Here is a 14,617-nt window from a genome sequence, read left to right on the forward strand (position 1 = left end):
AGTTGTATTGCATAACACAAACAGCACGTTCTTCATCTCGACATTAAATGGAGTCAGGATGAGAAAAACATATTTGTAATATTCCAACAATTCGTTTTATTTACCACAGATCCCCAGTACCCACTTCCATGCCAAGGGGTTGTTTTGAATGAACGGCAAAGGTCAAGGACCTTCCTCTGGGGATACAGTGTGTCCAATCGGCCTCTCCGCGTTCTCACAATGGAAGTCACGAGCCCGAAGGCATGTGAGAGTTTTTTCAGCCTTACATCAGTTGCCGGCAGCCGGACCCAGCTGGTCAAGGGGATTGAGGAAGAGAGCACTACTAGAAAATCTTCATCTGAAGACGTCCCTCTCAAAGAGATGAAGGTAAAACTCAGATTCTACTTGTTTCATTTTCTTGTGCAATTAATATAAAATTCAAATGAGTAGAGGATGTGAAACTTATTTTTCAATATCTTCAATGTGAAAATGTCTTAACTTAATAAGGTTGAAAATGGAAGTAGTTCTTAGGGTTTTTCTCCAAGGTCGTTGATGGTGTGGACTTCTTGTGAGAGCTTTAGAGATTTTGGAGAAATTGTGAAAATTATTGTAGCACAAGGTCTTGATATTTGCTTGAGAAAACACATGTGCCATTGTGGCTAGATCTAGTAAGGTAAGAATATTCCTCCATATTAATCTTTCCACCAAGACTTTTGTGAATACTGTTGTCATATAAAATATTTGCTCGTTGCTCATGCTATCAACTCTTAGTTTGACTTGTACAGATTTGTTGTCCGTCATAATGTAAATTGTTGAAAGCAAACAACATTCATCCAGAATCAAAAGACAGCTAACTTACAGGGGGGACAAACCAGTGATTGACAGCATGAGCAGCAAGTTATAATTTTTAAGTGTTGCACAATGACAGCTAGTCAAAACTACACATAGGTCATACATTGAGGTGGTTCATCTAAAGTCTTCATACTGACTGGTTATTTCAATTCATAAACAAAAGTGACAAAACCCGTCGTATGACCATATGAGTTCTCTGCTAAATGTCGAGTTCTTTGTACAATTCCATCATATCTTTAGCATGTAGGGCTGGGACGAGTCCAAATTTACTACCCGGGTACCCACACCCCTATTACCCGACCCTACCCGGGTACCCGCTGTTGGTGTCAAGAGATAGGTTCAAAATGTCCGATTGGGAATAGTTTGACAGTAGCCATGGCAGAATATATTTAGATACACGTTTAAAACTATGTGGTCATGCATACACTGAAGTTGACTGACGTTTTAGCTTTGTTCAAACACACATAAGTCAGGAGGAACGTGTTCATAGTCATGAAGAAATGCGAACATTTGAGACTTAAAATTGTTGTGTAACCATGTAGTTATATGTGAATTTTTGTGATGAAACAATATATCACATGACTAACCACGGGTCCGGGTAGTCCTGTGGGTACCCGGGTCCTACTCAGTACCCACCCGACCCGGGTACCCGAGTTACCCGTCCCAGCCCTATTAGCATGTGTTTATGAATCACATCACTTAGTGATGATACCAGGTGGTCGCAAGAAGGTGAGCGTATCCTGCTGCACCGGTGGCTCCGGGGTAGAATAGGTCTTCAGCAACCCATGCTTGCTGTAAAACGTGACTATGCTTGTCGTAGAAGGCGACTAAAGGGATCGGGTGGTCAGGCTCACTGACTTGGTTGATGTATGTCATCGATCCCAATTGCGTGGATCGTTGCTCATGATATCAATCACTATAGATTGTCTGGTCCAGACTCGATTATTTACAGACCGCCGTCATATAGCTGGAATATTGCTGAGTTCGGTGTTAAACAACCAACGAACCACCCAACCAGCCTGAACAAACACGGGTACATATGGCACAATCAAGTCAAAGAAGGGAATTACATCAGACGCCATTTTGGTCACTGATGCGTCAGATTTGGAAACGTTGACCATAAAACTTTTTGAAATCTTGACTGATGCCTTGAATGTTGTAACCTTGATCAAACATCTTTCGAGACAGAGTTGTTTTTTCTAAATCTTTGTAGAGAGACCCAACTTGATTGTACCTCAACTGTTTTGAAATGTAGACATCAAAGGTAGGGGTTGCTGGAATATTGCTTGACAAAAAGGGAAAGTTGACTTTTGGACAATTGAAGTCGTCCATCTTGTCATACAGTCTTGTGGATATTTGTTTGTCACTCTGAATCTTCATGCATAGATTTAAATAACAAACAGATGGAGGTGTCACTGGTCTCTTTTACTTCTAGTTCTAGGATGCGAAATCAGTGGAGGGAATTGGCTACTTGACAATTATTGTTTGTTTGTTTGTTGTTTGTTGCCTCACTCAGCAATATTCCAGCTATATGACAGCGATCTGTTAATATTAGTGTCTGGACCAGACAATCCAGTGATTGACATCATGAGCATCGATCTATGCAATTTGGATACGATGACACACATCAACAAAGTCAGCAAGACTGACCACCCCATCCCGATAGTCGCTTCTTACGACAAGCATAGTCACTTTTTACAGCAGCCATGGGTTGCTGAAGATCTATTCTACCCCAGATCTTCATGCATTGAACAATATTAGATCATAGAAAAATATCATTAAGTTAAACTTCTTGGACAAGTCACCATGTTTTGATTTTGCTAATCTGAACAGAAATTCTGATTCTTAAAAGATGCTGCAGGAATAATCTTCAGTGGAACTGCTGTAGAAATTCTGCAAACTGCTGCATGTGTTTCTTGTTCATACAGGAATATTGCAATGTTTTGTTCCAAATGAACATGTTTCAGTATAGGGCTGGGACGGGTAATTTGGGTACTCGGGTCGGGTGGTTCCTGAGTAGGACCCGGGTACCCACAGGACTACCCAGACCCGTGGTTAGTCACATGATATATTGTTTAATGGTAACAATTATCTACAACTTCAACTGTTACACTATAAGTGACAAGTGTTCAAATTTATTTCTGACTATACATCAATTCCTTCTGACTTTATATGTTTGAATAGAGATAAAACTTCAGTCAACTTCAATGTATGCATGACCAGATCGTTTTCTATGAGTATCTAGATACACCTAGGGCTACGGTCAAACTATTCCCAACAGAATATTTGTACCTATCTCTTGAGACCTACAGCGGGTACCCAGTTAGGGTCAGGTCATAGGGGGGTGGGTAACCGGGTTGTAACTTTGGACTTGTCCCAGCCCTATTTCAGTATATCTAAGACTATGCAACAATTGCAATCTCACTAAATCAGATCTTAGTGCGCACTACTGCAACACAAAGTTCTGAGGACATCGCATTACAAGACACGCCAGAACGACCTTTCGTGGACTTTGACCGACAGCCCATAACTATTGTTCTGAATACCTCGAGATTGCATTATTAGAAAACGTTCGCAAAAGTTTAAGCGATGATCTGATTGGTTGGATGAAAGATCGTTCTGACGTGACCTGTAAAGGATGTCCTAAGATCTTTGTGTAGCGGTAGGGAGCACTAAGATCTTACTTTTATTGAGATTAAACAAATAGGGAAATGAGAAGCTTGTTCAGCACTTAATTAGACATGTTTAGGTTTATGGTTAAAATGGCTGTATCAGATATATTAAAACCCATATCCAACCTAATATGAAAAATGATGATAAAGACCGTTAATTTGTATTTTTGTTTGTTTTAAAAGTTATAGTATCATTACAGGACAACGATGGCACAAGTTTTAGATTCTCAGATTGATTTTGTGTCAGTGTTTCACAAAAGTCTTTGGGGATGTATTTGTCACATAAGAAAGAAAGATTGGCAATGTTTATGTACAAGAATGAAATGCCACCTCTGTCATAAAATTCCTAGAGAGACTGCTGAGACAACTATATTGACAAAACACCCCCCCCCCCCCCCCCCCTTTTTTAACAACAAAAGTCTATGTAGCTCTTTGAAAAAAAATCTAAATTGCATTGATAAATAAAGTAGCTTACCAAAACCAAAAACGTCCTTGCTTTTGAACAAAATGTATATGAAAGCAATTCATATTTATATAAAAACTTAAATTTCTAAATGCGTGTGAGATTGGATACTTTCTCAAAATAAATAACAAAGCTGTGTACCTTTATAAAAATTTAATGAACCAGTGAACAAAATTATATTTTTATTACTATTTCTTATGTTATAAATCCACAACATTTTCGAGCAGCATAGAGATGTGGATTAATGTCTGTTATTATAACACATTATTATTTATCATAACACAAGAATCAATATGAATAATATCCTCCAAAGTTAATTTCATTGATAAGTATAAAAACGAATCTTTTATTGATTATTCCAAAAGGTGCCTGGAAATAAAGTGATTCCACACAGCACCAATATGGTAAAGTCTGGCATATTTACACTCTACATAATCTAGCTACCATATTCGACGTAATAAGCGCCTTGCTTTGATAAGCGCCCACGTCAATATTTGCTAATATACTGGCTAGTGAACAATCCCAATTAGCACCCCTCCCGATTGATAAATGTACACAAGGCTATTTATTCGTGCATAATACGTTTGTTATATGCACCCTTAATTATGGGCAATTAAATTCTGGAAAAATATATCTGTCGTTTATAAACATTTCAGCATTAACCATGAAATTTACGCTCTTTCAACTCGGTTGTTTTTCACCAAAAAAATATTCTAATAAGAGCCCTCTTATTCTAATTTTGAGAGCGCCCTGGGCGCTTATTATGTCGAATACGGTAACTCAGCTTCTCGACAGATCACTGTTCAGTTTCACAATGTCAAACTTCGCCACACCAGATCAATCCCGAACATAACACAAGTGTTGCTTCTCAGTGGGAGAGAGGAAATAGAGTTTAATCTTGGCTTGGGAATATAACATGTTTATATCCTACAAGAGACCACAAGTTGTATTGGATTTTGGGAATTTCATCATTGGCTTTTGCAGTTGTTACGTGCAGGGTTTGTCTCAGTAGGAGACAAATTAAACCTTAAGGCAGTGGTCGCAAACTTTTCTTTGATGTCTCCTGTCTGGTGTGGAGCGTTGGTTGATATATTTATTAATCATATACTTTATCAAGCCAAATAATCAGATATTTTTTAGAATATAATCCCGGTCAGATTTTGGGATTACATTTGGTACAGTCTCAGGGATTGTTTGTGTTTTATTGAACAAAGAAGGCTATTGATGTGCTGATCAGATTTGGTCATCATTTGCTGCCTTTGATTAATTGGCATAAACATTCTAATTAATCTTAATTAAACTCCAGCTTCTTTGTCTTTGACTGTCAGTTATGGAATTGTTAGTTGGTTGGTTTGTTGTTTAATGCCGCACTCAGCAATATTCCAGCTTAATGACGGCGGTCTGTAAATAATCGAGGCTGGACCAGAAAATCCAGTGATTAATATCATGAGCATCGATTCACGCAATTGGGATCGATGACGTGCATCAACCAAGTCAGCGATCTTGACCACCCGATCCTGTTAGTCGCCTTTAACGTCAAGCATAGTCGCCTTTTTTGGCAAGCATTGGTTGCTGAAGACCAATTCTCCCCCGGATCTTCACGGTTCGAATTGTTAGTGAAACATACTGGACCATGATTGAACTTATTTCTTTCTGTCATTGACTTTGATGATAGAACAATTTGACGAAGACTGTATGTAATTAGCAGGGTTTAAACCCATGAAGAATGTGGCTAACTATTGTTATATTGTTGATTAATAAATGTGCTCAAATTGGTTCTATATGAACTGGATAGGTGACGAGCGTTTCATGACCTGAGTTGCCATAGATCGAGATGCAGGATCGAAAGACTCAGGCAACGTATTTTAGTGTGTATTGTGCAGTGATGATTCCCACATGTTCTAACAGCATGGAGTTCTTGAATATCTTTAAAATATGGTGATCAAAACAATATTGTTTAAACATGTAGCGCCCATAAAATTTCCGAGTCCCGTGATGGGATTCGAACCACAGACCTTCTGATCCGAGGTCGGACGCCTTGTCCACATGACCAAAGAGGTTAACCCCGTCATCAATCTGACAAGGTAAGGATGTCATCTGTGGGATGACCCAACGCCCTGCTACAAACATTTTAGGTGCTATGATTTCTTTGAATGTTGACACAATGATGGTTTAAATTGATCAGACTACTTGGATCCTATCATATAATTGCTGAAATAATCCTCTAACTAGTGTAACAATTAGACAAAAGACATAACACACTTAATTTATTAAGTACTTTTTTAGCAATCAGGTAAGTAGGCATTTGAAGTACCGGTACTGATAATTACAATCTTACAGAGAGTGTATTGCAACATTAAGGGATGACAGAGGACTTGAAGCATGGCACTTCTCTAATTCTGACTGCGACCTCATATGTGCTGCATGAGAATGAATATTGTGGCATTATAATAGTAGTGATAATAATAATAGGATGTCCTAAGATCTTTGTGTGGTCTAGTGTGAGAGCGTCCGCCCGGAGAGCAGAAGGTCCAGGGTTCGATCCCCGGCCTCGTCATACCAAAAGACGTTAAAAAATAGAACTTGTTGTTACGCTGTCTGGCGCTTGGCATTAAGGGGCTAAAACAAGTAGTGGTCGGCTTGGAGTCAGAATACTGTGTCTGTCTGGGGTATTCATGTTGAACTGTGGCATGGTATCTCAGTGGGTTGGCACTATAAAATCGGCATCAGTCTTGACTAGTACTGACATTGCATTCAGAATTGCATCCCTTGGATACGTCAGAAACCTATGATTGTGGGTTCGAAACCCAGTTCGCCCCGATTTTGTTTCTAGGTTTGTCAGCACCATACACGTGCTTGTGTTTAAACCCAACTCACTCACTCACTCACTCACTCACTCACTCACTCACTCACTCACTCACTCACTCACTCCACTGAAGGGTTCACTTTGACCACCAAATCAAAAAAAAGGATCGGTGGGTTCTTGTTCCCGAAGCAAGAGCGTCCACTAACCTTTTTATCAAAGTGATTTATCGCCGCCTGTCTTTGTTGACACGAATACGTCTTTTTCATTTCAACAATTGCCTATGTTTTTGTGTAAGGGATGCAGTCTCGAATATTTTTGTTATCTGATCGACTAGGTCGTTGCCTATGGTAGTCGCTATCTTTGTGAAGCTATACGAAATAAGAACAACGATCTGATTGGATATCGTATTTTCATTACAAGGGGCACAACTCATGATCTACGTGAGGTGGCACCAGGGTCGGGCAAAGAAAATGGCCTTTATGTGGCAAGGGTAGAAACTAGGCTTTGATATAGACGAGTGGACACGCCTGCCTTGGGAAGATAGGGTTCTTGGGCCACTCAGTTGTTAGCATTCGAAAACAATACAGCTTTATTTCTTTTCCATCTAAATTCTGAAATTTTGATTTTAACCAAGAAAACTCATGCAGGACACAAATGTGTACTCTTATTTAGGTGTAGATTCCATGAAGCTCAGAAATGACTGTGTATAAAATACCTACTGCAATATGGTGTCTCAACTTCTGTTATGTCCATTCGTTGAAGTTCGTTTAATGCTCGAGGTATCGTATCAGGAAAAAAAATATGATTTTTATGAGACTGCAAGATACTCATTAACTTTGGATTAAGAGTCTTTATAATGAGCTCCCGGAAATAATTTATGCATCCATTTATATCTGACGTGGAATCTAGAATAGATTATTGAGATGGCCTTCATACTAAGAAACGAATACCTCACAAGTAGGGTCCATTTTAAGGGCAATAACTAGGATTTCATCATCTTTAAGCAGCAGGATTGGCATTCTCAGAACTATATTGGAAGATACTTTGTTTAAATTTGGCCAATTTTGATCCTCACATTAAGCAGTCAATACCTAACATGATAGTTATTGATCTGAGACAGATGGCAGACAGAAGTCTTCAGATACCAAAGGTTGGACATTTATAATCAGACTGTCAATTCCAAATGAAGGAATAGGATTCTAAAAGCTGTATTTCCAAGATAATTGAAGGGGGAATTTATTCAATACTTTAATTGACTGGGGTCCTATAATATCTGAAATATGCTACATCAGCAGAAAAATATTTACAGTTTGAGAAAGTATGTTATAACTTGTGTGTGACAAATGAAAAGTGAAATGACATATTTATCTATGTATATGTGTGAAAATATTATGAAATAAACCTGCTGTGTTTTCAGTATAGAGCTAGGTTGTCTGTAGATGTAAGTCAAATTTGGAACTGGATGCGCAGTATTAATTTCAGTTTATAAGCGATATGATTATCTCATAAATTATAAGTTGGACTTTATACATATTTTCTTTAGCTGAACAATATTTAATCACCTTCAATTACACTTACCGTATTCGACGTAATAAGCGCCCAGGGTGCTCTCAAAATTAGAAATAGGGGGCTCTTATTAGAATATAATTTTGGTGAGAAAAAAAGAGTTGAAAGATCGTAAATTTTGTGGTTTATGCTGACAGCCTGAAATGATACAGAATAAAAGTCGTATTATACATGATGGATATATTTTCCAGAATTTAATTGCCCATAATTAAGGGTGCATATTACACACGAGTGCGTATTATACACGAATAAATACGTCTTGTGTACATTGATCAATTGGAAGGGGTGCTAATTGGGATTGTTCACTAGCCAATATATTAGCAAATATGGCCGTGGGCGCTTATTAGGACAGAGCGCTGATTACGTTGAATACGGTATCTCTTTAAAGAAGGGGAGTGTGGTAGTCTAGTGGTTGAAGCATTTGCTTGTAAAGCCGAAGATCCGGGTTCGGTCCTGCACATGGGTACCATGTGTGAAGCCCATTTTTGGTGTCCCCCATCATGATAGCTGGAATATTGCTAAAAGTGGCGTAAAACCATACTCACTCACTTGCTATACACAGGAAGTAAAGAGCAGTCAACTTGAAAACCTCATCTGTCATATATATGCCTCGTTGAACCTGCTCAGTGCTATTTACCATCAGACCCCATGAAGATTTAGTTGCAAGAGGCGACAAGTACGATTTGGTGGTCAGACTCAATGACTTAGTTGATGGCTGTTATCCATTTTGCGTATGTATCCATGCTCATGATCTCAATCACTGGATTGTCTCGTCCTTCATGTAGCTGGAATATTACTGAATGCTGTGTTAAACAACAACAAACTATTTACTAGCAGTCAGCTTGTAGTGAGTGAGTGAGTTGGGTTTAACGCCGCTTTTAACAGTATTCCAGTTATATCACGGCGTGTCAGCTTAATGTGGGAGGAAAGCCCGAAGTGATGCGAGTCTCAGACGTTAACCACTTCGGTGAAACCCACGAGCATGGTTATGGTGCTGACAAACCTAGAAACATAATCGGGGCGAACCGGGATTCGAACCCACAATCATAGGTTTCTGGCGTGCCCAAGGGACGCAACTCTGCACAGCGAATCGCGGCGCCTTAGACGACTGGGCCACCCGTGCCCTTCGGGCTATCCCCATAGCTTGTAAACAAGATGATACTTGAAGGAGATGTAATGGATGCAGTGTTGTTAGACTTGCGTGAGTCATACATGTCATGAAAGAGGAAAGCCTGAAGTGAGGCGAGTCATAGGCAGACGCGGATCCAGAAGGGGTTCTAGGGGTGGCTACCTCCCATTTTTTAATGTAACACCCACCCCAAAAAATACTACCTACCCTAATAACATGTTGATATGGTTCTTAAAGTAAACTGGGGGCATGGTGGCCCAGTCGTCCAAGGCGCCGCGATTCGTTGTGCAGAGTTGCGTCCCTTGGGCACGCCAGAAACCTATGATTGTGGGTTCGAATCCCGGTTAACCATACCTATGCTCGTGGGTTTCACCAAAATGGTAAACGTCTGAGACCTGCATCACTTCGGGCTTTCCCCATACATTAAGCTGACACACCGCGATATAACTGGAATACTGTTAAAAGCGTGTAAAACCCAACTCACTTACTCACTTAAAGTAAACTTAATAATGGTTTGCATGTAATGTTTGTGATGTTTGGGTGGACCCCTCCCCCACCCCCAACTGAAGGTATGAATGGCCCAAGTGGAACCCCCAGTTATAAAAATCCTCGATCCGCCCCGATAGATATTTGTTCCTGATGAATCCCATGACCACATTGTACTGAGAATCACAATCAGTGTTCACCTGGGATTCAAATCTATAACAATGGGATCTTGATATGGTCACTGGGGGCATGGGTGGCCCGGTCGTCTAAGGCACTGCGATTCGCTGAGCAGAGTTGCATCCCTTTGGGATGCCAGAAATCTTATGAATGTGGGTTCGAATCCCAGTTCGCCTCGATTATGTTTTTAGGTTTGTCAGCAACATACCCGTGCTTGTGGATTTCACTGAAGTGGTAAACGTCTGAGACCTGCATCTTTTCGGGCTTTCATCCCACATTAAGCTGACATGCTGTGATATAACTGAATACTGTTAAAAGCAGCGTTAAACCCAACTCACTCACTCACTCACTCACTCACTGATATGATTACAGGATGAATGAAGGAATACTTGCACTCATGGAAGAACAAATATTATCTATCAATGCCATAAAAACAACATTTTCATCAGATTTGACAAGTTCCAGATTGAAATAATTCTAAATTGATATACATCACTTTGCGTTTATTGTATTTACAAGCTTGTTTAGACTTGCTTAGGTTTTAATAACTTGTCAATATATTTTTACACTGTAATATGCACATCAATTTTCCAGCAAATTAACCCAAAACAAACCTGACAACGTTTGTGATTGTTTGTTTTGGGCCTAAGTCTTTTGCATGCACATTAGGAGAATCTGTACATCCCGAAGTTGAATAGCTCTTCCCTGACGGTAAAAGACAGGTGTTTGTAAACATGAAGCAATGATGCATGGATGTATTTAAGCCCTTTCCTGGCTGCATCTCTAAACAGGTAAATAATCCACAGCTTAATCATGTAAAACAAACCCCTAACTGATTGTCAAAGATTGTTATTGATCTGCTAGAACACCAGTTACTGAGTGTGGAAATGTCATGTACATGTGATTGTTCAGATCAAAAGAGATTATCACGCAAGTGTGTTTTGGGATGGTAAATATCCTGTATTAGGAATAAACCTCGTATTTAGCAGGCCTTTGCCATTTCCATTTCCTATACCATAGATCACCAGTGAGATAACCTCTTTATCATATAATGTCGTTTGTATGTTCTGTTGTCGAAAAGAGTATTGCCATTTTTTACACACGATACCTAAATATTGCAGGTTTTCCTAATATTACATCAGATTTGTTTGTTTGTTGTTTAACGCTGCACTCAGCAATATTCCAGCTATATGATGGTGGTCTGTAAATAATCGAGTCTGGACCAGACAATCCAGTGATTGACATCATGAGCATCGATCCACACAATTGGGATCGATGACATTAATCAACCAAGTCAGCGAGTCTGACCACCCGATCCCATTAGTCACCTCTTACAACAAGCATAGTCGCCTTTTCATGGCAGGCATGGGTTGCTGAAGACCTATTCTACCCCGAATCACAGTGTCTATTACATCAGAAGGTCAGTGATTAGCCTGGCAGAGACCAAGTCAATATAGTCCCTACTGAAAATTGTGTTTTAGACAGTGGCATAACTACCATATAGGCGAAAACACAATTGTCAACTGATAATGTTTCAATGTTCAGCCTTTTGCAGTCCCAGGAGAGTAATTGCCCTTTGTCAAAGGGAAGCTACTCTAGTCTATAAGATGTTCATATGTTTAGAGACCTGGCCTGTCATAATGTTATGAAATGCAGTCAAATGTCCAACAGAGTAATAAAAATGAAAGAAGGTAACATATTTTAACCAAATCAAACTGCTTTAAATTCATGAAATCACACTAAGATGTACTCAGGTCTACAAGCACAGATATGGAAACTTATAACTCTATATATCGTTTTCACTGACATTAATACTGACAATAATAAATCCAAAACCCTGAAGGTCATTTGTGACTCGATTAGTGACAGATTGGGGCGAGGCCAAGGTTCTAAACACTGAAAGGAGCTTTTATATTTGCATTTTTATCTGTAAATGACCCTAACGAATACCGTGTTTATCTGTTGGCTTTATCCTGCCTAGAAACCGACACATTATATGATCAACAATGTTATCTGACCGGTAATGAACATCTTACTTTGCAGGATAACTTAGGATTGGATGTATTTGTTGTTTTTATCTCTTGAAAACAATCAGAAAAAGATGAGACTCTGTGTAGAAAAGTGAACTTAGATCATGGCATCAGGGATTTTTACTTACACATGAAATTTACAAAATTTACAAAGCTATTTGTCTTGGGAGCAGGGCCCTATTCCTCAAAGGGATTTTAGCTCTAAGACATCATAACTCCCATACTTTAACATAGACATGACAGTCATAGCATTAAGATCTCTTTGTGGAATGGAGCCCGAACCAATTACATTCCCTGTTTTACCGGTATATGGCAGTGTTCCCAAGGTCAGAAGGCAAAATTAACAAGAATGGTGTCAGACTTAGAGATAGCCTGTCTCACAGTCCCTGAACCATATTATATTCCCTTCTGCCCACCCCTTCTATAATGCAAACGCCTTAAATGAAGCAAGGCTAGATTTTCCTCAGGTTCAGGCCATTTCACTTGGGCTTCTTTTCAATTTAAATGGAATTTTGTGGTTCTATCACAATTATATATTTTCAGAGACTAAGCATTAGTCTAACTAAGTGTCTAATAGCTTAACCATTTTCTTTTAAAAAACATTTCAACTCTTGACATAAATAATTTTAACAAAAGTAGAAATGAAAAAATGTTAAAAAAACATTTTCTGTCAACAAAGCATCTTTATTATTATTCATTACACTTTGGTTAAATGTATTCTAGTAGGCCTGGGACACCTCCAAATTTACTACCCGGGTACCCAACCTCTATGACTCGACCCTACCCGGGTACCCACTGTAGGCCTCAAGAGATAGGAACAAAATGTCCGATTGGGAATTTTTTTACCATAGCCCTGGCAAAACGTTTTTAGATACACATACTTAACAATCTGGTCATGCATACACTGAAGATAACTTAAGTTATATAGATCTTTATTCAGCCATATGAAAAGTCAGAAGTAATGGGTGCATAATTTTTGTCATTTAACAATATATCATGTGTCTAACCACGGGTCCGGGTAGTCCTGTGGGTACTCGGGTCCTACTTAGTACCCACCCGACCCGGGTACCCGAGTTACCCGTCCCAGCCCTATATTCTAGTATCATCTAAAAAAATGGTCTTGCCTAGAGAATGTAAACCGAATGACTGTTGATGTAAAGAGATTCTGTTAAATTGTGTAACAGCTTAAACTGAAACTAGGCTAGCCTACTTTTAAAATTCCCAATTGACGTCATATCCTGAAATATTATTATCAGTAAGTTTACATTATCACAAGGAGCTTCCAAGTTCTACTTGTGGTCAGGACCAAACTTATCATCAAGGGAAAAAGGGTTTTCTGAAGTAGACAATATCATCGTCTGTCATCCATTGTTATAAATAAGTCTGTATTTTTATCAGATTATTCCACTTAGAATCAGAGCCAAGTTTTCAAGAACATATCTCTTCCGAGTGCCATGGTGCTTGGCACCCCCTCTCCGATCGATACCTGAAATGTCTTGGAACCTCGGATATTTTACTTGTGAGACAGAGATAAAGCAAGACATTGATGGCTTCCCTTGAATGTTGAAGTTTAGTTGTTATGGCAATTTAGATCTATTCACCACAGTCTCTTGTGTCAGATGATGCTGAACGTGGATTTTTATCTTAAATCTTTTTTCAGAAAAATGAAATCTGTGCGTTTGTTCTTTGTTATAAAGTGTCAGTGTGCAAGTTATAGTCCTATGAAGATCAATCTCATTAAAATCAGATCTTTGTACTCGCTACCGCTAAACAAAGATCTCAGGACATCCCATTAGGGGTCAAGTCAGAGTGACTTTTCATCCAACCAATCAGAGTGTCGCTTACCAGATCATGAAAGTGACAGTCGGAATGTGTTTTCTAATCATGCAACCACGAAATATTTAACGTGGGGTATTCCGAACGACAGTTACGGATTTTATGATTACATCCATACAATCTAGGCCATCTATAAGGCATTCTAGAATGTTCTTCTTATCAGTTTTAGGTTTTTTTATCGAGAATGTGTCAAAATATGTTTCGAAGCGTAGTCGCCAGTTTGAAACTAGTGTCACAAAGCACAAGAAAGCTGCCTTCTGATTTGCTAATGTCGATTTCTTGTCAGTCATTTCATTGGTCGGTCAAAATTCGCGAAATGTCGTTCTGACGTGACCCATAATGAGATGTCCTCAGATCTTTGTTTAGCGGTAGCGAGAACTAAGATCTGATTTTAATGAGATTGTTTGAAGATTGGCTGTTAGTGACCAACCATTTCAATTTCAGGGGGTGTGGGTGAGGGATGGGGGTGTGGGTGTGGGATGGAGGGTTGTGTGGTCCTAGTCGTGTTTGTTTCATGACCCACTGACTCTGAAACAGACTGTTATCAATGGAAGTAGACAAAAAATAGTTCAATGAAAGTAGCACACTATTTTGATGCCGTAACACATATATACACATATA

General features: G+C 39.2%; 1 protein-coding gene across 3 annotated transcripts in view; it reads left to right on the forward strand.

Annotated features, from left to right (window-relative positions):
- LOC124135295 (adenylate cyclase type 2-like) overlaps positions 1-14,617 on the forward strand; it is a 115,472-nt gene that overhangs the window by 54,368 nt on the left and 46,487 nt on the right. For all 3 annotated transcript variants that reach the window (XM_048398994.1, XM_048398995.1, XM_048398996.1), the window contains exon 3: positions 110-366. In XM_048398994.1, the coding sequence (XP_048254951.1) occupies positions 220-366 (147 nt within the window). In that variant the 5' untranslated portion in view covers positions 110-219. The remainder of the gene's footprint in view (positions 1-109; positions 367-14,617) is intronic.

This window comes from Haliotis rufescens, unplaced genomic scaffold, assembly GCF_023055435.1.
Source record: "Haliotis rufescens isolate VD_foot unplaced genomic scaffold, xgHalRufe1.0.p SCAF_19, whole genome shotgun sequence".
NCBI lineage: Eukaryota > Metazoa > Mollusca > Gastropoda > Lepetellida > Haliotidae > Haliotis > Haliotis rufescens.